The sequence below is a fragment of the Lotus japonicus genome, chromosome 4 (genome assembly GCF_012489685.1).
Source record: "Lotus japonicus ecotype B-129 chromosome 4, LjGifu_v1.2".
In the NCBI taxonomy this organism is placed as follows: Eukaryota; Viridiplantae; Streptophyta; class Magnoliopsida; order Fabales; family Fabaceae; genus Lotus; species Lotus japonicus.
The window spans coordinates 73,272,722-73,297,616 of NC_080044.1; the positions used below are offsets into that span (position 1 = coordinate 73,272,722).

Here is a 24,895-nt window from a genome sequence, read left to right on the forward strand (position 1 = left end):
TACTAGCACCATTTTTTCTCTTTCATTCACATTCACATTCCATTCCTTCTTCTCTCTCCTCTCTCTTTCTTTCTCTTTCTCTTTCTCTTTCAGGTTTCTGTCTCTCTCATCTTTCTCTCTCCGCAAGGGCAAACCCTAAAGACCGTTTGCACCCACCAAGTAAGTTTTCTCTCTCCTCTCTCTTCCTCCCTCTCTCTCTCTCTCTCTCTCTCTCTCTCTCCTCTCTTCTCTCTCCCACCCTTTAAAATTTGAATAGATGGGGTCCTTCTTCTTCTACCACTGAACCTCCTTATATATATAATTTGTATTCTGAATTGAATTTGTTTCTATTCGCCATTTCAATCCAGATCTCAATTCCCAATTTTTTGAAAACCCTAGAATGAAAATTGGGGATCTGCACTCCATGCTTGCCTTCTCTGTGTTTTCTGTTTGGTTTCATGGAAAATGTAGGATTAGTAATCACATTCAGATCTTGGGTTTCCCTCTTTTCGGTGATTAATCGACAAAGTTCAGATTTTTATTTTTTAACTCTGAAACGGTAAATCTAGATTTATTTGAACCCCTGATCTAAGAATTTGGATTTGATAATCTCATGCATTTTCAATTTTTCTGGGATCTGATGTTGTTTTGTTAATTTTGGGAATTTGGGTATATTTGATTTTGGGAATTTGTTTATGTAGTGTTAATTTTGGGAATTTTTGATTTGGTACTGTTCTGTTCATGAATGCTTGTGTTGGATTGTTAATATTATAATAATGATGGATGCTGGAAGAAGAAGCTTAAGATATGTTTTGAAGTTTTATGATTCTGTATTCTGTGTTATGTAGTTGTCATGGATGATGATGTGTTGAACATGCCCAATTGGGGTTATTATGAGCCCTTCAAAGGGGGGCATCTTGGGCTGCAGCTGATGCCTGGAATGGCGGATCGTGACACGAAGCCGTTTTTTCCTGGGCGCGATCCAGCTATGTTAGTAGGTGCAAATGGAGCTTTTCACCCTCGGGATTGTGTTGTTTCCGAGCCGCCTATGCCGATGAACTATGTTAGAGATAATTGGATAAACCAGAGGGATAGGATATTTAATATGCAGCCCCCGAATCCTAATTATGCTGTTCTTCCAGAGACATCAGGAGCTCCGTCCTTGCCAGTTATACAGCCACATGACATATCAAGAGATGAGAAACCGGATCGAATTGAAGAATTGGTTGTTAAAAAGGAAGGTGGCCAGTCGAAGAAAAGGCAAAGCAAGGGTGCTCTGACAACCCCGAAAGCTAAGAAGCCTCGTAAACCAAAGGACAATAGCAATGTTGCAGTTCAGCGTGTCAAACCACCAAAGAAGCCTATGGAGCTCGTCATCAATGGGATTGATATGGACATTTCTGGTCTACCTGTTCCAGTTTGTTCATGTACCGGGTCTCCTCAACAGTGTTATCGTTGGGGCTGTGGAGGTTGGCAATCAGCTTGTTGTACCACAAATGTTTCTATATATCCTTTGCCGATGAGCATAAAAAGGCGTGGTGCAAGGATAGCTGGGCGGAAAATGAGCCAAGGTGCTTTTAAAAAGGTTTTGGAGAAACTTGCAGCTGAAGGTTACAATTTTGCTAACCCAATTGATCTAAGAACTCACTGGGCTAGACATGGCACCAACAAGTTTGTCACTATCAGGTAGATTGTTACTGATGAGACACATGAAATTTGGTCTGTCTTACCTTACCTGTATATTCACCTGTGTGGTCTTTCACGCAGATGCTGAGTTATTTGCTATCCAAGAATTTTCTGTTGTGGTACTTTTACTTAAAATTTGGATATTCCATTTCTTTTGTTCTTTTACCCTCTTCAGCTTATGTGACAAGGGACCACCCGTGTTGTATGGCATTAACATTTATGTAGATGAGTTGTTACTAGATAGACTATTTTTGGATTACACATTTCATTTTAAAATTGTTAAGATTTTGCAATGCTTTGATATTTGTTTCTGACGTGTTTATATTAATAGAGTTATCTTTTTATTGCCCCTTTGACTTAGGAGGTTTGTATGCCCCTCAGTTTTGTAGTTGTGTAGGTTTGGTAACAATACTTACTAGAATTGGATGCCACGGTTTTAAATTTCGGTCGCGTTTGCGGTTATGTCGTGAAATTGCTGATAAATGCGGGATGATGGGGCCACAATTGCAATTGCGATACTGTTGCGGGGATTGAAAATCCTTTATGTTGTGGCCGCGATTTAAAACCCTAGTGGATGCTGCTTGAAATGTTCTTCACTTGATCTTTTAGGATCCAGGTGGAGTTTTCATAACATGGTTTAAGCTGACAATTCCTTTTAGAGAATATAATGGGGCTAAGAGTCTATATGTCCCTGTTCTATAATCCCACCCCATTTGATACCAATGAGACTCTATTGTGAGACTCTCATAGGTTAGGGAGCTCTGTGCCAGCCATCGTGTCTTTCGTAGATTGCTCTCCACGGTTTGTTTGCCAATTAATTCAGTGGTCTGGTTCATTGAGTTAGCTAGAATCTTTTGTGCTTTGTATTCATTCATGATTCCATTACTGTCTTTATATGATCTACTTCTCTGTCTCTTCCCTCCTAATCTGGTTGAACTGTTCCTTTTTATCTGGTTAAGCTGAGCATTTCCAACTTCCCCCTTTTTGTTTCCCTTGACAAGTGGAAGGCTCTATACCCCTCTATTGTACTGTAGTACTTTGAATTGAAGAAATGAGAGACTAGGGAGGCATGAATAGATCCCAGTGATCTCGTACCCTGTGATTTGAACTCAGTTCCTCCACTATTTTTAGTTGGCTCTTGTCAGATAGAGTTGGCATCCGAATCGGCTATTTCGGGTTGAAAATTTTGATCTTCATAGCTTGCATTGCATTTTAAGAATAAAGTTATTTTGGTATTGATAGTCAGAATCCGATGGCAATGTTGACCAAAATAGCATGTTTACATTAACCTGATTTGCACAAATCTGGCTAATACATAAGCAATGATATTAATTTGGATAAAGAGGGTTGATTGCACGCTGTACACAGACAAAAAAATTGATTGTTTTTTGCGTGCATTGTTTATTAAAGGAAACGATATGGCAAGATGTTTTTACTCACCCTTGCTTAGTAGTCTTGTTCGTCCTCATTTGCTGAGAAAGTTACTTATTCGTGTCAATCGTGTTTGTACAGCTTGGTGCCGTACTTCACCTTAGTCTTTCTATTTTTCTCCTTTCAGTCACAATATACTGTCTCTATTTAACAGCTTCTATTTTCCTCATCAATTTCAGACCCGTTGTACACCCACTGTTTTAAGAACGAAGAAAACAAAGATCTTAAACAACAAATTAGAAGGTTGGAATTTATATGGAATATGTGAAGTTGGAGTAATCAAATTGTAGTAGTAGAGCAATATGAACAAAGTTATCGTGAATATAAGTTGATATTTGTCGGACTTAATTTGGATACAGTATTGAACTACTCACATACTTGAATTATCTCCCAATTTCGTGAATTAACAAGCCTCGGCCATAACCGTACGGTTCGCTAAAATAAAGTCGGGGGGGGGGGGGTTCGCATGAATCAGTTAACCTAAGAAAAGTATTTGAGCACACTTAGACATGAAAACTACGATATAACAATGACTAACATTACAGATAAAGGTAAGGATAGAAACCAGTGCATGGAGCTGTCTCTAACCTTAATCTGCCTCCAAGATCGTTATTCCTCATTCTTCACTAGCAATAGCAGTCAAAACCAAGATAAAAGACACAGAGTCCACCCTTTTATTCATAAAAGATGAAAACCACCTTTTTCATCATATATCATTTCTCTTTATATTTATCAAGGGCTCAAGGTGGAGGTGGAATAGAGATGTTAATAAAACATTATTCTGTTAGGTCCATGATCTACAGATTCTATACACATCCAAATTCAATCTTTTAAATGTTCAACTTCAAAACAAGTCAATGTCAAAAGGGAGAAAATAAAGAAGATGTCAAGACATTCTCTGTAATTTCAATATCTAATTATCATATAACATTAACAATAACAGAATTTTACATATGTCATAAAATTTTCCTAATACAGAAGAAGGTGGAGCAAAAAAACTCTTCTGCTATTGTGGAGAAGACATTTGAAGAACATTAACCATTTGGATGTACATGCCACTTCCCCATGCTCACCTTTCTCCCAAAAGTATGGATACATCATACATCATGCAAAGGGTTTTAAATCGCGGTTGAGGTTGCGGATGCAGTGCGGAATTGCGGACAAATGCGGGTTGATGCAGCTGCAATTGCGACCGCAAAGCCGTTGGAGGGGCTCCAAAACCTTTTATTTGTGGTCGCAGTTGCGGTTGTGCCATCACGAGAGCCCTTTACGTTGTGGCCGCAATTCAAAACCCTTTACATGTATAACATAATGAATCTTGTAAAATGAAAAGTGGACCATGCATAAACCTCAAAGCTATGATTCTACAAACTAATTAAATCAGGAAGAACTTGATTGTGAGCAACATGAGGAACATAAGGTACAAGGCTATATGATTCCTCAAAAGGGTTGGTTGTTGTTGTGCCAATAACACCATTGCAAACCTTATTATTCCCTCTAACATCAACCAAAATATCATCATCAAACACCTCCCATTGGTGTGTGATCACAGTAATCAAACCTTTCTCTGATTCAATGATTGAAGAGGCAGAGAAATCTCTCACCACAATGGCCTTCTCCTCCTCATTCCCATCAACAACACCATTATTACTTTTCTTTGCAGAGGCACCACTGATTATCCTCTCAAGATCTCTAATATCTTCTTCAGGGATTCTCTCAATCTTGGGGCATTGAGAGGCATTAAGAACACCAATTACCCTGCAAAACTCAAAGTACTCAGAAAGTTCATCTCTCTGAACAGATGCTTTCTGCAGAACCTTGAGTCCCATACTCGCTTCCAATTTCCCACCTACATCATAAATCCTCAACAACACCGTTGCAATCTTCTTACAAAACTTGCTATACACGTCAAAAACCTCAACAATGACACAATCCATGGCCTCAAGAACAAGACCAACGTTCATGTCCGTGTTCCTCGGCTTGATCTGCAGAAGCATGTCAATCATGGCCTGCAATTTCTGCAACTTCTCAAGCTCCTCCATCAATGTCCCCTCAACTTCACCCTCCTTGTTCTTCTGCTTCTTAACCTCAGAGGAAACAAAAGCTGATCTCTGATCCAAATACGCGAAATAGGCGCGAACGAAAGCGTTGAATCCCCAAGCTTTTGCAGGAGCCAAATGGGCATCAGAGAAATTTGAGAAATCAAAAGGTAACCTCCCCATTCTCTGCACCACAGGGAGATCACAGCAGAAAACGCCATGAATGAGCATCAAGCCTTTGAGAGCAACAACCCAACTCTTAGTCTTTTGCATTCGAATCGACAGAGCCCAAACCAGAGGTTTCAAATACAGAGGCGAGGTGTGTAGCCATTTGAAGGCTCTCTGCACATTCTTGCAATCAATGCTGTGTTCATCATGGCTCGTAGCCTTGATGATCACCGTTTCAAGATCAGGGTTTCGAAATGGTCCCTTTCGAGAGAATTTCGCAACCCAAATGCTGTTCTTGTCTTTGAGAGCTCCTGTGGCCTTTTTCCATACCCTCATTTCCCTCTTTCTCTCTGTATTTTGCTCTGTTTTCTGCAAAAACAGGGGAAGCCAAACACCACTTTGTGAAAACAGAGGGTAAGGAGGGTGGTTTCTCCTACCCTTTTTTCCCACCAGCTTGTGGAGCTTGATCCTTGTTTTCCCTCTTGTGAAAATTTTCTGTTTATTCAGTTTTTGTACGTTGATGAATTACTCTGGATTGTGTGTGGTTAATTAGAGACGTGTGGATGTTGTGAGATTGGAAAGAACAACACACAGAGACAGAATGATGATGTGCTGTGCACGTTGTTGTTTATTTTGTTTGTGTCATCATCGTGTAATTTTGTCCTTAATTCACGAGGTGGAATGCGTCAAGGTTGTTGGATCTTAATCATGTGTCGACAAAAACTCCCTTTGTTTTTTCCTTTCCTTAACTGGATACTGAGTTGTCATGTTTATATGTTGGTAAACTCTATTATTCTGTTTAGATCCAACTTTTTTGTGTTTTTTATACTAAATATAGGTTACTCTACTCATGAATGTTAACTAGGCCATGAGGGGTTTCAACTTGTCATTCTTATTATGCTTGTTCCATGTCATATATAATTTCAATATCACTGTCAATTGCAAGCTTTGACATACCAACAACCACCAGAGAAGCCTTACCACCATGTTCAGAAATTTCTTGGAGTCAGTTATCATGAAGTAGATAAGGAGAAATTTCTCTAAGCAAGCATTTCCATGCAAAAACAACTAAATAAGGAAAAAGTGGATCCCCTTGCCTCAAATTCCTTTTAAGAAAAAATAAAGGAAGCCTATGCTTGTGCCAAAGAAGATGATGTGACACAAAACATAATGAGCAAAATGATAGAGGCAAGAAAATCAAACTCGACAAATGTTGAATGTTGAATGAAGGAAAAATAAATTCACATGATCATATGCCTTCTCAAGATTCAACTAAAAATTTACATTTCTATGCTTAAAGTTCATTTTGTTCATGAGATGCACAATCTCATGTAACACAATAGCATTATCAATTGTTCTTAATTAGGAATAAAATTGTTCCGAAAAACCCACAAGAACTGACAAATAAGGCCGATGTTTAGCCACCAACACTTCGGAAATGATCTTAGAAACCACATTACATACACAAATGAGTCTAATCAATGAAGGAAGTATAACCGCAACATCCACATTAAGAATGAGAATAATAAGCGCCTTAGCTAAGGAAACATCAAACATAGGATTTGCAAAATCATCTTGAACAACCTTATGCAAATCATCACTCTGAATGTGCCAAAACTTTTACTGTCTGAAAACCATAAGGCCCAAGAGCTTTGAAGGAACCCACATAGACAAGACTCAACCATACTCTTCCTTAGAGATAGAAGTAAGAACATGATGGTCCCTCATGGGAAAAATGGGATACCTAGAGAATCGTGAAAGATTCGGATTCACTTAATAAGTAGAAAAACAACAAATTATGGAAAAATTTGTTAGCGTCCATTTTCAAAACAGAATCACCCTTACACCATTCCTTGCGAGGAAAATGCAAAGTACAAATACAATTTCTCTTTTTTTGGTTTTTTCAAATGCTTTGAAGTATGAGTTTTAGGCATGCTATTTGTGAAATAAATTGTTTAGAAATTGTTGAATCCTTAAAACATGATCGGTTTCCATTTCATATATTACCTAGTGAGTTCATTAATCTTCAACATCTCTTATCTTGTGATTGGGAGGTGTGTCATTATCATATTTTTTTTTTATAGGCAAATGTTAGTGATTAGTTGTTAGTAAGTTAGAAAATCCCTTCAAAATTCCCTTCCAGGATTCGAACCCTGGACCTTCCCCTCCCCAACCCTTATGTCATCTAGCTCTTACCACTTGAGCTAACCCTCGGGGACTGTCTCTATCATATCTATAAAGATGCTAACGAACCTGTTCACTGCTTTGCTCAAGTAGTATGACTTATGAGAGCCCGCCTACAATATATCTACATGGAGCTCAAAGATCCTCCACATAGACTGAAGTCAATGTTGTTTAGCGATGTTTTAGGCTTTTAGTTTTGTTGTTTACTAAAAAAAAAGCTAGCATCAGGAACTGCAACCGATCTTCCCTACAAGTTTCACCTTTAATGTCCCTCTACATCAGAATAAAGATTAAAATAGCAATGAAACCAGAACCACTCATAACACACAACCAGTACGTATTAAAATGATGAAACATATCCAAATTGATGCTATAGAAAAGTGTACACTGCGCATGTATACATGTAAAATATAGCTTTGATAACAATATTGAAACTACGACATTGATACTACTACCACTTTACGAATGCATCGAGATAAACAAACGGCTACTACTTCAAAAGCGATGGCCAATAACGCGATATTTTTGCTTTCGGCTCTCCCTTTCTCTTTCTCCAAACCTCATTTTCTAAGCTTTGCTTTGAGAGTGAAACATATCAACAAGCACATAATCTGTTGGTCATTTCCTTCTCCTGCAAAATCCAAGAAAAAGCAGAAAGTGTTTTGTGGGGATAGAAAGAGAGATAGAGAGAGAGGGTGGAGGTGGAAGTAGCAATTTTTTTATGACAAAGATGTCCTCACGTTCGGCTGAGACTAATTGTTTCGACACTCGAAGATCAAAATAAGTGGGTAGGTCTCCCCCAACAAATTATTCTTTATGCATAATGTCCAACAATCGAACTGTCGACTAAATGCTTAAGAAAACGAGCTATCTACATGCCCAATGTGGTCACACTAGTTCATGGTAGTAGCATTTTTCAACCAAACTACACTGCTACCCTTCTTAAAAAGCAGCAAAGCAGAAAAAAAGCCATGCCTCTGATTCGCCAAGAGACAAGTACCCAGAATTTAAAAAAGGGGAAATAAAAGACAGAAAGCAAAAGGTTAAAAATTTCAAAAGCAGTACCAAAATCCCAATGGGAATCTTTCTACTTCATCTTCAACTGGGGCAAGGTGATCCTTCATCTCTGTCTCTCCTTGTCCCTCTCATCATCCTTCTCTCTCTACTACTCCTTTTTATGCTGTCTTCCTCTTTTGTTATCTCTTTCTCTTTCTCTCATTCTCAGAGACAAGAGCATACCCACCACAGTCACAGAGTGAGAGACAAACCAACATTTTCTCAGCTTCTGGCATGAGCTTATACGTTCATGGGACTTTCATGTGGCGATCATTTTGTAAGTGCTCTCAAGTCTCAACCCTGTTTTTCTCTCCAAATTGTTCATTGTCAAAATGGTTAATTGGAGAATGCATGTTAGAAAATCACGGTGGACAAAAATAACTTCTCTTAACTTTTGTGGCTGTCCACTATGATTTTGGTTTAGCCGCGGTTTTCGACCTTTGTATCCAAACATGCACTTTAGCAATGAAGAAATTTTCTTTGTTATTCTTCTCTTCTTATATTCTATTGTCACACTTAGTTAAAACCGGGCAATCTTTGGTTAACTTATGTAGCTACTAATTTTGTGCATTTTAGGAGGAGCAGGGGAGTGAGTTTAGCTTAATAGATGAGACTGGTGCAACAGAACAAAACAGTATCATCATGGAAGTGCACCACCATCATCATCAGGGGGTTGATAAAAACACAGATTTCTTCCCAGTTGAGCACCCTTTGGAGCCACCAGATGAAGACCGTCCTGTGAAATGCCCTATGCCAGAATCCTCTGTCATCAGTGTAAGCATGTTCTGTTTATTGCTCAGTTATCCACTGATGTTATGACCATAGACATGGTTTTGCATGGTAAAGAAAGAAACAATGCAGCTACTATGAAAATCTCTTTACATTGCCCTCAATTGGTAACCAAGCACACATAAATTCCATATTTTCTGCATTTTCCTTATGATTGTATAACTTGTATTCATATAATTAGTAATGTCTCTTGCTGGCTAAGGGACTGCATTAGAAATCTTTAGGTTGTGTACTTTATTTGCAACATAATAATAAAAGAACTAGATTCAGCTTTTATGTCTAAGAATTTTCAGCACCACACACTAGATTATTCTTGCAAATCTTATATTTGTTTAGATATGCATACACATTATGGCCAGGGGTAAACCCTTTACAACTTCTCTTTGTAGCTTTGAATTACAATATACAGCTTACAGATGCAGAGGGTGACTTTTTAGGGTACTGTACTACAGAGCATTGAAAATCACTCAAAACAGAACAGAAGCCTAATAGAATTCTGGATCTCAAATGAACCTCAGTGCTGTACTGATTGTATGCTTTGAAACAAATTCTGGTTATACAATCATCATGAATTTCTCATGTAGGTGTATGCCTAGGTACCCGATTTTAATTTTCTCAGGACTTCTGTGAATTGTCATACATTTATTAAGGCTGATTCTAACAGACTATTTGAAGCTAATTAATTAGAGCAATTGAATGTAACCAAGTAGTTATTGGTCCTTTGGGGGAATAAAAGATAATGATCAGAGTATTTCACTAAATGCATGTTGGGAAATCTTTCTACAGTTGATTCTAAAGCCTGAATAACTTATGGGGACTGAGGAGAAACTTACATGAACAAACATATGACTTGCAGGATGAAAGGATGCATGAAAGAAGGTTTGCAGAAAACTTAAGGAAGAGAGGAGAGATATCTGAGGGTATGGCAGAGGGAGAGAGAACAGACGGCATTGACAATCAGCCTCCGGCGAGAGGAGTACGAAAGCGGCATCACAACCTCACGCATGGAGGAGACCTTGTGATGACTCCATTGATGAGAATGCCACCTCTTCCTCCCATACCATCCCAGAATATCACTATCTTTCAAGTGCTTCAGCAGTTGGACAAGTTTGAGTCCTAAAAGAGAAATATATTCCACAACATTCCATGTAAAAGGGATGCATTTTTATTATAAGGTGAGTGAGCTTCAGTAGAGCGAGCAGAAGAGAATTGGGGCAGGAAGAACCTCAAGTATCCATTATATGTCATCTTCAAAAAAGTTGTACCTCATGTTTTATATTCATTCAAGACATTACTATACATTAGTGTTTCGAAATGTGCAGATTAGTGAGATTACACAATTCACCTGCTGAGTTATGTTGGACAAATATATTAAGGTGTAAATTTTGCCTCTAACAAGGCCGTTAATATTTCTTGCTATAATGTTCACGAAATTTCAAAATCAAAACTAGCATCCAATCGAAATGTATTGAGTGATATTTACACACATCAACCTCACTTGTTTGTGCATGTTTGAAAGCTTGTTCGAAAACCACGTTGAAGTCAAAGTCATGGTGGACTACAACAAAAGCTAAGAGAAGTTGTTCCTGCCCACTATGATTTTGTCTTCATGGTTTCCGAATGAATTTCTAAATATATACTTTGTCCAAATGCGAGCATGCAGGCTCAAATTTCCATCTGAACTGAAAAATTAAGAAGATAACGAAACAAACAGGAAAAGACAAAGACGAAGTACCAAAAAATGTGCAGTATTACTTAAGAGTTAAGACACAATCAGTTTTTTCATCTAACGTGCATCAGAAAGGAAAGCATACTGACTGCTATACAGCTCAAAAGCGACAAAAATGTTACAAGAAAATCTTAAATCTGACAAAGACAAGGGTTTGTGCTAATAAAGACTGTATTGAGAAATTTACTATACAAAAGTTCATTCTGTTAAGGGGCCAGGGATCATTGCAAGTTTTAGCCTGACCATTCTGTTTGATCTATCGTTTTCTCCCCTTCCCTAAGCTTTTCTGGGTCCACCATTCAGCAGATAGCAAACATAATGAAACCATTCTAGGGCAGGCTGCATATTTTTTTGTTAAAAATAACTGGCACATCAAGAATCAAGATATGCAAGTCCTGAGAAAGTACATTTCATTCATTCTACAAGGGAAATAACAAGGGCAACAGCCATGCCCATTGTTAGTGAGGTTATTTGGAGGGCTGTACTTCTCAACGTCGTCTTGCCATTGTTATTCATTTCTGCGAGCACTCCTGCAATTGCAATATATATGAATCCACCTGCTGTAAATCCCTGTTAAAGAGATATCACTAAGTCATTGCCTAAATCATTTTAAAACTCTACTAACAGATAAAACATTGAACATTTCTCACACCTCAATCAGAGATGACTGTCCAGGATCTTTCCCCCAGAGCAGAGCCTGCACCAAAAACAGTGATATGATATTTCATTCTATGTTCATTCTTGAAAACACCAATAATGAAGGGCAGAAAATCAAGAAAAGGGAACTTGGAAATGTAAGAAGAATTTTTGAAGCATTTTATAAGTCCAATACAAGTTTAGCAACCATGACTTTGTTACCGTATAGTGATCTAAAGAGGTAACAGCCTCTCTTTCAATTTCATGATTTTATCTCATTTTTCAATTCACTAAGAAAAAATGGATTGAATTTTTACTGTTTCTGAACATGTAATTTGACTGAATTTTTTTTCTTTCTCTACTATGCTCATTTATTTAAGGCTTAAATAAGTTTTTGGTCCCTAACCTTTACCAAATGCTTGGTTTTCGTCCTTCGCCGGAGTAAAGGTGGGTTTTAGTCCCTAACCTTTGTCAAAAGATTTGGTTTTGGTCCCTCCGGAGCTCTGGGTCAACGCCGGAGCTCCGGTGGCCCATGTGGCATTGCCACATGGGATTAATGAGGCCAGGTGTTATTTATTTATTTTAAAAAAAAAAAGAAAATTAACTCACTAATTAAAACCTCAATTAACCTAAACTAATCCCTCACCACAATGCACTAATTAACCTCATTTTTAATTAATTAAAACCCTCACCCAGATTTCTTCTTCATCATCAACACCATCATCCTTCCTCATCTTCTTCACCTTTACGCTCCCAAACCCAGAAATTTACAGACACTCCATCTCCAACCCCTTCTTCACCATTGATTCTTTTTTACAGAGGAAATAGTGCAGCAGCTATACAAAGGCTACAAACTATACAAGGTGCTATCCCAGTAGCAAAAATGAAGCGGAGGGAAGAAACAGAGTTGTAAAATCCCTACAAGCTACTAAAGCAATCCAAGAAAACACAAAGAGAGCAGATGCGGCTTCTGTCAAAAATCAGCAGAAGAGGTTTTGCAATCTTGGACAGTTCAGTACCAAACTGTGAACATTCCATTCAATTAATCACAAAGAACAATCAGCCTTAGCAAAAATACCTCTATTGCATTCACGGTGGAATTCACAAGTGTTGGCAGTGCTCTGGTTCCATTTCTAACACAAATACCCCCAACTCATTTATTCTACAGTATTCTTTTTCAGCCTCACCAGTCACTGGATCTAGCATAACAATGTAATTCTTCACAACCAAGCCCCCATTCTCTGAAATAACAGCAGCAGCACGAGATGTTTGAGCCGCTTCACTTTCTTCAAATCGAATGAATCCTGATTCTGCTCCCATCGTGAAATCAATGTTCAAACCCATTTTCTCTTCTCCACCCACAAAACCCACATTCTCCACCCAGATCTGCCAGAGCACGAAAACGCAGTTCTGCCAGAGCTTGAATGAAGTGTTCACGCTTCAAGGTTGAAGACGAAAACGAAGATTATTCAGAGTTTGGGTGGTGGTCGTATATCTGGGAAATTTGGGTTCTTAGGGGTAGTGGGTTGTGGGTTTTGAGGTGGATCCTGAACGGCGAACAGAGAGACAGTGTGCGGTGCGGGCCAGACGGAGAGATGAGATCATGCGCTTGAAGAAGAAGAAGAAGAAGAGATGATGAATCCTGAGATGAAGATGATGAATCCTGAGTTTTTCTTTGCAGATCTGGGTTAGGTTAATTAGTGTTTTTATTTTTTATTTTTTTAAATGAAAAAGAAATAAAAAAATCCACCTCAGCTCATTAAATGACGTGGCCATGCCACATGAGCTTCCCGGAGCTCCGGCGTTGACCCAGAGCTCCGGAGGGACCAAAACCAAATCTTTTGACAAAGGTTAGGGACTAAAACCCACCTTTACTCCGGCGAGGGACAAAAACCAAGCATTTGGTAAAGGTTAGGGACCAAAAACTTATTTAAGCCTTTATTTAATAATGCTCATCCAATCACCAATTCTGTATACAATATCTACTCCATAATGGGCCTTAACTACAAAATGTGTGACACAACGTTGTTGACAATATTCACATTTCTAATTTTGTTTCAATGTAATGCGATTATATATGCTGTTTGTGGATTCACGTTAACAACTCACTCTATTGAATTAACATAACACTCACCAATGCAGTGCCTGCAAGTGCTACGAGTGCTGACAGAAAGTTGAAGAATAAAGCTTTTGGTATGCTGAAACCAGATCTTATCAGAATACCAAAATCACCAATCTGTATGTGAAAGAAACAAATGGCATCAAACTTTTGGCAGGAAACAAAGGTAAGATCTGAAACAGATAATACTAATGCAATGTCCATGATCACAATAAATAAAATCAATATAAAAACAGAAACAAAACATGGAGTATTTTTTTTGGTTAAAGTAATATTTAATATTGAGTACTTAAATAAGTGTCTTCAGATGAATCATGTGTTTTGGGCCTTTAGGCTATTATGGCACAACAATTTGGCAAGTTTTAACAAATCAAGGAATCAAAAGATCTAAGCATTTTATGAAGTTTGGTTCAATAAATAAAGCAATAAGAGAAATAAATAAAGTAAATTATATAAAGATTTAGGGACACAAAGATACATATTTGCTTCAATTGTCAAATTAAACAACAACAACAACAAGAATAATAATAATAATAATAATAATAATAATAATAATAAAAATAAATAAATAAATAAATAAATAAATAAAGCCCTTAGGAAACTATCAGCAACAATTAAAGTTATGTCTCAATAAATGGGATGTTGTAGTAAAATATTCTGCAAAATAGGCACGATACTGAACATGTGATATAATGGGCACGAATTTGAACCTCTTGAGGAAGCTCATGTGCCAGCAAAAACAGAGTTCTGGACCAGCCACCAACAGATCCATAAAGCAAGAAAGCACTTCCTAATGCCATTCCATCAGTGAAATTATGCTGCAATTTTAACACATTTTGCATTATCACATGGAAAATTTTCCATCACCCCTCAATCAATAAAAGCTCAATATAACTTACAACTCCATCAGAGAAAAGATTGAGATAACCAAACACAAGACTTGTTGGTGATCTAACTGGTTCCTTAACATCTGTGGATTTAACTACAGCACTAGCATCCGCATTATCACCTTTGGCCGCATTGCTTCCAGTTCTCTGTAATACAAGGTCATATCAAAAGCCAGATAATTTTTTTCCAATCACTTCCAAATTCCAATATTACCTTCAAACTAGATCACATTAAGAAAATAAGCTGTTCAGGTTTTACCTCTGTAATGTACGACAAATACGGTGAAGCAATTGTATATTTCTAATACAGCATTATATAACCTGTCTAATCAAACTAATCTGCCTGTTCAGGTTTTGTTTATGCAATTCTCCCGTTTGCCTCTAATAATTGCTCTCACAACTGGCCAAAAATCTAAGTCCAAACAATGCCAACAGGTAAAAGTCTCAAACTAAATGAATGGTGCAATCAACCTCAGTCAGCTGTAGTGACGTAGTTCTCATCTTACCTTTCTAAGCAAGGATTCTGGCTGAGCTGGATTATCACCCTTCAAAATTTCATGTGATTCCTGATCGGATTCTTTAGCCTCTGCCTCATTGAGCACACTCTCTCCTTTTGCATTGAAAGACTCTGACTGCAATTTGACATTAGAATTGCTATCATCCAATTTTTTCTTGCTGTTGTGGTTATGGTGATGGTGTCCATGCGTCCAAGAATTGGATCCTCCTGAATTTTCTTCCACATACCTCACTATCTTCTCCACAAGAAGAAAGAGTACAATTCCAGCTGCAAGAACCAGGAAACATGCTAAGAATTAGCAGTTCTAAGAATCAATCTGTCTAATACTAATTTCTGTAGATCAAAACTGACTAAAAAAACAGGTTGCATACGGGTTAAGTTTGAACTTAGAATGATATATTGTCATTCACGTTGTCACTTGTCAAGTGCAATATGCTGATAAATATATGCCAGTGGAAGAAATAAAAATGAGTTACGTACATGGGTGGAAGATATGTAAAGGAATGAAAGAAGTTAATGATAAAATAAAAGTAAAAATATAAATCATTGGGGTCAAAACTATTTTACCATCAAAATAATATTAGTAGCTAAACATTTTTAAAAAATATAGTGGGGGCAGTTGCCCCCCACACTCCAACAACTGCATCCGCCATTGGGTATGAGTCGTATGCACAAAACTTGTTACCAATATAGCTGATTCGAAAACCTCTAAAAAAATAGTAAATATTTTGATCCTAAATTACATCGAGAACAATCATCAGCAATGGTGACAATATTTTGTCCCTAAAGTAGAAACAATGCAGATTCTAAGATAAAACAAGTAGTTGACCTTTTGTGGCTACGTGTTAATTTTGTTAACAGTTAGAAATATAAAATGCTTAAAAAAATGGATTTAAGACATGAATATATTCCAGCTTACAAAGAGACGATCACCATAGTCATAAGGCTTCAGATTTAAGCCCAAAACAATTATCTCACAAGTCTATTCTAGGAAACATAGGACTTAGTTTTAATAATATCCATGTTAAGATCTAGAGACAGTAAGGATTGTGTTTTGGCAGTTCTATGGACAAAGATAATCTCTGTAGGAGTTTCTGAACTCCGGAACAGCAAGAGCTTGCTGTAATTTGGCATGATTTAATCCTATTTTCTACTGGTGTTCTATCACATACTCCACTCTTCAAGAAAAAAACAGTATTCTATCCTACCATAACCAACAAGAGAACAATATAATAAACTTCCTAATACCCAGGCTAAAATTTTAATTAGCTGAGTAAAATAAGACGAATATACACTCATCCTGCAATTAATCAGTGAAAGAAAAGGAAGCCAATAATTTAACATATTTGTGAAAGGTAAATAATCAACACAGTTAGTAAGAAACATAAAGCATATAACTACTAACCTAGGATGGATATTCCTGTAGAAAGATCAGCTAAAGAATGTGAATGTCCATGTCCAGAACTAGCTTCATGATCATGGTCAGCATGGCTATCATGAGAGTGTGAGTGTTCGCCACCTACAGTAAAAGAGGATCATATTTAAATATATATATAAAGGATAACATTCTTTTTTAAAAAAGAAATATTATTAGACAGATAAAAGGGATAGTGAAACTAGGGAAAGGATAAGATATCCTCTATAACAAAAAAGCGAAAAAAGAAAGAAATACAGATAATTAACTCTATTAAGAGTTCAGCAAGGTTGTCAAGCCTTGCTGCAAACCATAAATGGGATCTTGCTTCTAAAGTAAAGTTCACAATAATTATGGTCTAAAGTAAACAGTAGCCAACATCCTTAGTCCTTGATCTACCAGAACATAATGGAGCACGAGAAATTGCTCTAAATTGAAGAGAAAAATTTATTCATCAAAATACACCCATTAAACCATACACACCAAAAAATATTTTTAAAATGAAAGCAACTGCCTGACATAGTAAAACGTAAACAGCTCACTGCCTATAAGTTTCATCAGCACTCAACATAAAGATCAACATTTGCAAGCACTAATGCTTTCAAAATCTTAGTTTTTCAATCAGCCTAGAAAGAAGCAAGTGTGAAGTGCTATGAGAAAGACAGAAGAACCAAAAGTACAGTACGGGTGGGTTTATTTGTTCTACAATTTCCTAATCTTTTACAGGAATTTCCGATAAAGATTGGAGAATTTGGGATATTGTTAATTCTGGTGTGTTCTCTTGTAATTCCTATCATATCCTCATTACTCATTTTCTCAATAGGGAGAATTTCTTCTTGACCAACAGTTTGGAAATCTACGAATCTCGAAGGACAACTCCTCTGTCTAGAGACAATTACTTAGTAGGATTAATACAAATGACTTTGCAAGTCATAAGTACTGTCATCACTAATAAAAGAAAAGGAAGAGAGATGCCCAAAATATTGGAAAACAGGAAAGGCAAATCAAGAGAGAAAAATGAGAGACAAAATTTCCTCCAATGATACTAAATAACGGAAAACTAGCAACCATAAGAATATAACTGCAAACAAGTATCGTAAAAGATCTTGCATCAAAATTAGTGTATTTGTTTCTACTTTTTTATATTGTTGGTAGGGTGGGGAGAAGGGGGTTTTGCTGGGAACTGGAGTGCTAAACATGCCTTTACACAGCATCCACTTAACATTGCTCAGTATGCTTCCATTCATACAAAATTAATCAACAAAAGGAGTAACTACTGAAACAGGTTCTGATGCATTTCATACCAAAAGCATGAGGTAACTGGTGAAGAAATGCATCCCCCAACATAGCTCCTGCCTGCAAAAAAGACATGATTAATGAAAATGAAAAAAATGAGAACCAGAAAGAAAAGAAGAAAAAGAAGATATTTAACTAAGTCATTAATAGGGTAATTTAGTGAGTTTCCTAGTTAGCAATATGCCAGTATCATGAGCTTCTTAGCCATACAGGCAACCTCGGGTTCCAAAGGCCAGGCACAGTCCATGTTTTATGTGGTGAATTGGGCTATAAGGCTCCTCGCAAATCCATCACAGTATATAATAACAACATGATGAATTGTGTCATGTAGGAGGAGGAAAAAGGGTTTACCTTGGGCATAACATACTAGAGCTTTCAAGATTTATGACATAATGTCAAAGGACTGCTATTGTTTGTTCAAGAAGAGCAGAAAACGAGATAACCTCATATGACATATTAATATATTATAATAAAACCCAGTTCAGGCAGGAGTATAAATCCAAAAACAAACAAATAATATAAATAAAACTTTAGTTTACTAGGAAAATCCAACATGTTAGAAGCACCAGTGCTCTTCTGTTCTCACAAAGTCTCCTAAAAAAGAGGAGATAATGTTTAGATGGCATTGCTTAAGCATCAAAATATTCATGCCGTAGGTCTCCACAAAACAGGGCATCTTGTGGTGCTGTTTAGAGATTACTAAGTATCAAATTTACCCAGGTAATGAAATTAAAAGGAAGTTCTCGTAGCAAACCCTCTATAAAACATGTGAAACACAGGAAAAAAGGGAGAGGGACAGAGTGGAAGCTCATGTGAGTAATGCAAGCAATAGGAAAGGGAATAACTATCTGCACATGTGCCAGTAGCATGGGATGCACAAGGGGAGGATTCTGTTATTAGGAAGTAGGAGGGTTAAAGGGGAGGAGAGGAACAAGAAATGGCAAGAAAGAACCAAATGAGCGAATTGGAGAGATCAAGGTCTGGAATGCTTAGCAGCAATCTGTATTTCTATTCATCATTTTCTCTGTAAATCTGTTTAAGAGGCATTGATATCTAGTGGAAGTCATAATATAGATCATATACACCATTTTATTTCTTTGATCTGATCCAGCTTCTATCAAATTCACAAGCTAGATCGCTCTACAAAAAGTGACTATTTAATAGCTGCCAAGTTTTCAAACTCAATCCATAAATAACAGTAATCATATAACTCGATGAAAATAGCGGATGAATTATGATGATAAACATAGTGAAAAAAAAAATCAAAAGAGAATTTATGATTGTGATACCAAAGAAAGGAGGTAGAAGAAAGCTGACCCCAAATAAAGCCAAGGAATCAACAACAGCCTTTGATGGTTTCCCTTGTACTGAAATATGTCAATAACCCAGACTATTCAGCTTTCTGTACTGGAGACAGGCCTTGTATATTGAGAAATGAATAATTTATATTGGACAAAAATGGCGCAGTACTTACCAAAAATTACAGGCAGGAGAATCAGGCAAATAAGGGAAGCCATGCTCACCAGAAATGAGCAGCCCATTGCATTCAACCAAAGCCCTAAAATTAAAATAAATAAATAAATAAGTTTCAAATCTGAAACAATCAAACTATGGATTCAAGCTTCCAGCAAGAAACAACGGCTTTAGCAGCATACCATTTTTTATATTGTTTTCCAAGATTTCACGCAAAAATAAGAGTGTTATAAGGGAACTCAGCATTCTTTTAGAAATTCTTAAGAAAAAAAATAGAAACCCAATCTTAATCTTCATATAAAAAGGTAATGGTTTACAAATTTTTTCCCTTTTCCTGTAACTAAATTTCTATTAGTGAATGGTCTACTTAGCGCCAGCTGCTTTTAATGGACCGAAATCGACACAAGCTTCGCAGGGAGGAAAGGATTCATCTTGAAGAAGTGTTGAAATGGTATATGTCTCAAGTTGAATTACTCCAATTGCAACTCTGTTTGACAAGGAAAACCCTAAGATTGATCTGCTAAACAGGGCTCAGTTAAACAAATAGAATCTTCCGCAACCTGGAAACCCAGCTAATAGGAGGCAAGCAAGTAGTGCCTCATCGCACCAAGTGATGTTTAAACTCTGTCCTTTAACCCTCAAGTTATTGTATACAACACAACTTAATAGAAAAATCCATAGGTTAATAGACACAGACAGGGCTATGGTAGAACTTTTTATCTACCTAGTACATTTTTCAAACGCCCGATCATCCCAAATTAAGTGAAATTGATTAGCTAGAAGCCTAGAACAGGACTCAAAAATGTCAAATCTACAATTGTTACTTGCAAAGTCAACAAGTTAATGAGCTCAGGAGAGCTTCTTTACTACTTTACATTCCCAATTGACAAAGCATTGTACTTCAGTAGCACCATATCTAACAATCTAAAGCTTCCTATTTCACTTCAGTGAGCTACCCTTCATCATTTTCCCAGAATTAAAAAAATCCATAATCAGCTAATCAAGTCATTACTATTCTAACCCATTTCATATCAGAAGCTGGATGCTTCAATTCCAACATAAAGATCATATTTTGCAACTGAAAAACAACTCAAAAGCAAAGAATTCAAATGGGAAAAACCCGTAAGCAAAAACAAATTGAGAATTTACCTAAACCCGAGAGTTCTTCAATCCCAATGTAGTGGTCATGGTGATGGGGTAAACCAAACCCGTACAGTTTCATATCCTCCTCCTCAGCTAACTCCTCCGGAAGCATAAACCCACCACTCAATTTCTCCTTCTCATGATGAACATGGTCATGGGCACCTCCACACTGATGATGGTGATGATGGGGTTCATGGTCATGGTCATGATGATGGGGTTCAGATGAACAGTGACCAGCAGAATGGGAGTGACCCAGATCCAAAGAGGAGCCAATAAGCAAACCCAGTAGGAGCAATGTGAATTGAACGCTGAATGCCATGAGAGAAAGAAGAGATTGAATCGAAGAGAGGAGGTGGACTAGACTAGGAGCGTGACTTGTTGCAGGTTCCTTCGATGGTGATGAAGCAAACAATGACTAAGAAGAGAATGATAACGCCGATTATGATTCCGAAGGTTATAACATCCATTTATACTAGGACGGACTAGTATAACATTTTCTTACACACACTCGTTTCTGTTTCTTTCCTTATTTCAGGTTCCAGCTCTTGGGAAAGCAGCTCCCTTCACTGCAGCTACCTTAACTTTTCGGAAAAAACTTATGTTCACACTTCAATCTCACTTCGATCGGGATAAATGACGAAATTAGAGATATGATAAGTGATGTGATAGAAAAAGAAGAGAGACGTAAAAAGATAAGATAAGTGAAAAGACTCGGATTCTCTGCACTCGGATGATCTTGCATTCAGTGAAGTTAGGGGTTCATGATCGATTGATCTTAATCAGACGACTCTAGTTCGAATAGGTTGATTCTAAGTCTCGATACCTAATAAAATTAGAGTCGTTAAATAGTAATTAGACAGACAAATTTTAGTGAATGTACTATACTTAACTGTAGCAAATCCGAATTCGTTAATAAATCAAAACTCTACTACATAAATGTAAGGAGTGGGGTTTAGAGAGATCTGACCGGGATTTATCTTGGTTCACCTTTCACCGCTAAAAACTACATCCCATATTATCATTGAGATTTTCTTCCACTTACTTATAGTTGAATACAATATCTTCAAGATCCCCTTGAAGAAATTTCTCAGTAAGAAAAACCCTCTTGCTATATACAATCAACCACCAATGTAGAATTGATGAGGCAAAGAGATTGAACCCATAGATATTAAAATCCCCAAATGTACAATGGGAACCTAGCACATGAATACAAGAAACTCTAAGCAATTGCTCTCAAATATGATTCTTTAGAAAACCGGTGAAACCGTGAAAGTGTTATGTTAGGCATTAAGAAAAGGGGTCTATATAGGCTAAGGAATCTAAGCTTAAGAAAAGGGTTATGTCCCTAAGGATCGTAGGTATTGAAATTCAAGATAGAGCTACGAGTATTGGGAGGTGAGGAATGAAAACCAACCAAGAATAAGAGATGCATTATTGGCATAAGCCACACACTTAGTTTACTTAAATATAGCAACCAGAAATTAAGCGCTTGATCGAGTTGTTGTTAGGCATTGAGCTACAAGTTCATTGGTATAATCGTTTAATTGAGTTGTTTATCGATACACGCCCACAATTAGTTTATTTAAATAAAAGAGATGCATTATTCAAAGACATGCAAAGTCACTGAATCTGGAACATATGCAATGGGTACTATGGTGACATGCTCATTTACTGATCTTCTATCTGAACAATAACATCCATGTTCTATTAAGAGCTTTCATTATCATTCTTGTTGTGGGATCTTCATTTCATCAACATATGATTTTCCACGGAGCTGTCGTGAAAAGTACCCTTTAAAGTGATCTACCACACTAATTCTTCTAAACTGTGCTGGTCTTTCTGGAGTAACAAGACTTGGTGCTGGAGCTAAAGTTGCTTGCATATTAGGACCATAAAAAGTAGCTAGTGAAATTCTCTCCTTCTCTGAATTTACTGTTGCTCGGTGTTCTATGCTTGCGTAAATCCCATTCGTTGTAATCTGCAAAACCATATTCATAAGTTAATCTGAACAACTTACGAAAATTAGCATAAAACAGCTTGTAGATAGGTCATACACTTGCATAAGTGATTATGCTAGCTATAAGATAAACTCATTCAAATGAGGGTAGTTTTGCAGAAATGATTGTCAATACTCAATAGCTGAGGCAAAAAGTTGTGGAAGATTTTTGTTATATGTGTACCTCTAACATGTCTCCAATGTTGATGATGAAAGCATTAGGCAGGGGTTGAACTGGAACCCAATGTCCATCCTTTCTTATTTGAAGGCCTTCTATGTCATTGGCTTGGAGAAGGATGGTGAGGCCTGCGCCATCAGTATGAGATTTTAAACCAATGACACGCTCCGGCTGGGGGCATGGAGGATAATAATTCATCCTTATTGTTTGGCTTCCTTCGTTATATATCTCTGTTATTTCCTTGGGGTCTATTTTAAGAGCATTTGCCATAAGTTCCATGATTTTGATGGAAAGGTTGTTCAATTCTGCACAATAAATCTCTAAATTTTCTCTGCATGATAAAGTCAGTGACACAAATTATGTGAATCAATCATGGTATATGTTGTAAAAACAGTTAGAAGTCTTATATTAGTAAGAGATATGATCAAAATAGTCATTATAAATGATAACTTTTTTGATATCTCTAGCAATTGGTAACATTTTATACCGAAAGTTTGATACTAAATTGTGTGTTGAATTAAATAAAGACCCAATCAATATTTGAGTTTTCTCAATATATATTTCCAATCAACTTATCAAGGTATTAAGATCTTAAAGCACAAAAACAATAACAGAGAAAAAAATATCCAAAAATGATAAAGAAAAAGAACCTGAATGGTTGGGGGATATGGTTGAATAGATGGGGTTTCCTGATATGTGGCGGAAGTGTTCTCAAGATAAACGTATCTGCCCATTCTAGTTTCTGTTCCTCAGATAAAATAAAGGCCTGACCAAATCCTTCTAAGTCCCCTTCTCTCTGCCACAGCTTCTTCTTTTCTTCCATTGGAAGTTCGAAGAACCTTTTAGTACCAGTCTTCATATTTTCCACCAATGAAGTACTTATTCCATGATTAACCAGCTGTAATGATGTTATGAGTATCCATATTAGCCAAAAGGCCCATCACATTATTTGCACCACTTTGAATTCGAATTAGTATGCCTAACTGTACCTCAAAAACTAGCTCAGCGCACGATGACTACTTTTTATAAAGCCTTATTTGGACAAATATGGACTTCTCAACATATATGTTCATAAGTAAAATCATATATGGAGTTTAAGAACCCATTGTTTGTGTTTACTTCTTATAAGTTTTATGTAAAGTAGTACTTATTTTTCATTTTATTACGTTTTTCTTCTAACTCTGTGGAAGAAACTCTACTCAGTGAGAAGCACATAGTCTAGTCCTCATTATTAGTGTTAGAGTGAGGAGAGGTAGATGACAAACCTGATAGAAACCCCATTCTTTGCAGGCAAAGTGTAGTTTTTCTAGCTCAAGCCCCTTGAGATCCTGGGACAAAAATTTGCTTATGTCAATAACAGGAATTTTGGGTAAAGAGGCAGAGTTAGCTACAGCTTCTAGAGGGTCTTGATCTGAAAGAACATATCTCTCTGGAACTTTGGTCAATTGCTCCTTTGCTAGCTCTACCACAGAGGGCACCAGAACAGAGTTCATGTCCATTGTTTCAATTCTGCACAATTAGATGGGAGTTTGCTGCTAAGTTTTGTTGCTTGGGAAGATAAATAGAATACACATGATTATGATAATTGACATGAGCCAACACATATATGAAGTTAAAGATTTCTGTGCACGGTGCAATTTAGAAAAATAAATTATAACTATTGTTTACAAATTAACTGTTGAAGCTTGAGTAACTTCTTAATAACAATTGATTTCATACTCTCGTTAAGCGAAAGGAACAGAAAAACATTTCACATAAATGTAATCCCTTCCCAATACATAATCAACTATGGAAAAAACTCAGATAAAGTTTCTTACCTCCTTTCCATCAAATTCTCCAAGTGATTTTTTTGTTTAAATAAATGAAATTCATTAAGTTATTGTTCAATTTTAAAGAATTTACCCGTCATTAGATGATTGATGAAATAAATATAAAAACTTAATACTAGTTGTGTCTATTAATTAATAAATTAAGGGAAAATTACACTAACCACCCTTCAAGTTCACCCACATGACACCCCCCCCTCTATGTTAAATAAAACACCGACTCCCTTTAAAGTTAACGTCGTTCACTTCTGTTAAATAAAAAAGGTTGTTGTGAGACTCATTTTCAGAAAACAATAAAAAAGAATCATTATGTTCTAATGCTAAAACAATTGGTGTACCGCTAATAAAA

The 24,895-nt window shown here is 36.9% G+C and overlaps 5 protein-coding genes across 6 annotated transcripts; 2 read left to right on the forward strand and 3 right to left on the reverse strand.

Moving 5' to 3' along the window:
- Nucleotides 1-1,968, forward strand: LOC130713887 (protein BASIC PENTACYSTEINE2-like). Of its 2 annotated transcripts, none has more exons than XM_057563707.1 (2): nt 1-159; nt 828-1,968. In XM_057563707.1, the coding sequence occupies exon 2, from the start codon at nt 833-835 to the stop codon at nt 1,667-1,669; it is 837 nt and encodes a 278-aa protein (XP_057419690.1). In that variant the 5' UTR covers nt 1-159; nt 828-832; the 3' UTR covers nt 1,670-1,968. The 2 variants fall into 2 exon arrangements, with proteins under 2 accessions (XP_057419690.1, XP_057419691.1); XM_057563708.1 differs by lacking the exon at nt 1-159 and adding an exon at nt 189-538.
- Nucleotides 1,969-3,969: 2,001 nt separating this feature from the next.
- Nucleotides 3,970-5,892, reverse strand: LOC130715164 (putative clathrin assembly protein At1g25240). The gene has a single exon (XM_057565226.1). It carries the CDS (start codon nt 5,637-5,639, stop codon nt 4,461-4,463), a length of 1,179 nt encoding a protein of 392 aa, XP_057421209.1. The 5' UTR covers nt 5,640-5,892; the 3' UTR covers nt 3,970-4,460.
- Nucleotides 5,893-8,584: 2,692 nt separating this feature from the next.
- On the forward strand, nt 8,585-10,739 carry LOC130710719 (uncharacterized). Its single transcript, XM_057560070.1, has 3 exons — nt 8,585-8,820; nt 9,120-9,317; nt 10,189-10,739. Exons 1-3 carry the CDS (start codon nt 8,794-8,796, stop codon nt 10,450-10,452), a joined length of 489 nt encoding a protein of 162 aa, XP_057416053.1. The 5' UTR covers nt 8,585-8,793; the 3' UTR covers nt 10,453-10,739.
- A 325-nt stretch (nt 10,740-11,064) lies between these two features.
- LOC130710718 (IAA-alanine resistance protein 1) lies at nt 11,065-21,127 on the reverse strand. Its single transcript, XM_057560069.1, has 11 exons — nt 20,553-21,127; nt 19,405-19,488; nt 19,248-19,297; nt 17,939-17,990; nt 16,626-16,739; nt 15,210-15,487; nt 14,716-14,850; nt 14,527-14,634; nt 13,832-13,933; nt 11,714-11,758; nt 11,065-11,631 (listed from the first exon to the last, which is right to left on the reverse strand). The coding sequence occupies exons 1-11, from the start codon at nt 20,863-20,865 to the stop codon at nt 11,476-11,478; spliced, it is 1,437 nt and encodes a 478-aa protein (XP_057416052.1). The 5' UTR covers nt 20,866-21,127; the 3' UTR covers nt 11,065-11,475.
- Nucleotides 21,128-22,108: 981 nt separating this feature from the next.
- LOC130710340 (protein SRG1-like) lies at nt 22,109-24,344 on the reverse strand. The gene is made up of 4 exons (XM_057559564.1): nt 23,986-24,344; nt 23,371-23,618; nt 22,727-23,051; nt 22,109-22,524 (listed from the first exon to the last, which is right to left on the reverse strand). Exons 1-4 carry the CDS (start codon nt 24,217-24,219, stop codon nt 22,270-22,272), a joined length of 1,062 nt encoding a protein of 353 aa, XP_057415547.1. The 5' UTR covers nt 24,220-24,344; the 3' UTR covers nt 22,109-22,269.
- Nucleotides 24,345-24,895: the final 551 nt, after the last annotated feature.

What these genes read in the sequence shown, in the direction of transcription:
- LOC130713887 (XM_057563707.1), top strand. Translation starts at nt 833, where the DNA reads ATGGATGATGATGTGTTGAACATGCCCAATTGGGGTTATTATGAGCCC.
- LOC130715164 (XM_057565226.1), bottom strand. Translation starts at nt 5,639, where the DNA reads ATGAGGGTATGGAAAAAGGCCACAGGAGCTCTCAAAGACAAGAACAGC.
- LOC130710719 (XM_057560070.1), top strand. Translation starts at nt 8,794, where the DNA reads ATGGGACTTTCATGTGGCGATCATTTT. An exon ending in TTTCATGTGGCGATCATTTT is followed by an intron (nt 8,821 to 9,119) that starts GTAAGTGCTCTC and finishes TGTGCATTTTAG; the next exon opens with GAGGAGCAGGGGAGTGAGTT. An exon ending in CAGAATCCTCTGTCATCAGT is followed by an intron (nt 9,318 to 10,188) that starts GTAAGCATGTTC and finishes TATGACTTGCAG; the next exon opens with GATGAAAGGATGCATGAAAG.
- LOC130710718 (XM_057560069.1), bottom strand. Translation starts at nt 20,865, where the DNA reads ATGGCATTCAGCGTTCAATTCACATTGCTCCTACTGGGTTTGCTTATT. An exon ending in ATCTTTTCTCTGATGGAGTT is followed by an intron (nt 14,635 to 14,715) that starts GTAAGTTATATT and finishes TTAAAATTGCAG; the next exon opens with CATAATTTCACTGATGGAAT. An exon ending in CACATGAGCTTCCTCAAGAG is followed by an intron (nt 13,934 to 14,526) that starts GTTCAAATTCGT and finishes TTTCACATACAG; the next exon opens with ATTGGTGATTTTGGTATTCT.
- LOC130710340 (XM_057559564.1), bottom strand. Translation starts at nt 24,219, where the DNA reads ATGGACATGAACTCTGTTCTGGTGCCCTCTGTGGTAGAGCTAGCAAAG. An exon ending in AAGAATGGGGTTTCTATCAG is followed by an intron (nt 23,619 to 23,985) that starts GTTTGTCATCTA and finishes ACATCATTACAG; the next exon opens with CTGGTTAATCATGGAATAAG. An exon ending in ACATTGGAGACATGTTAGAG is followed by an intron (nt 22,525 to 22,726) that starts GTACACATATAA and finishes ATGGTTTTGCAG; the next exon opens with ATTACAACGAATGGGATTTA.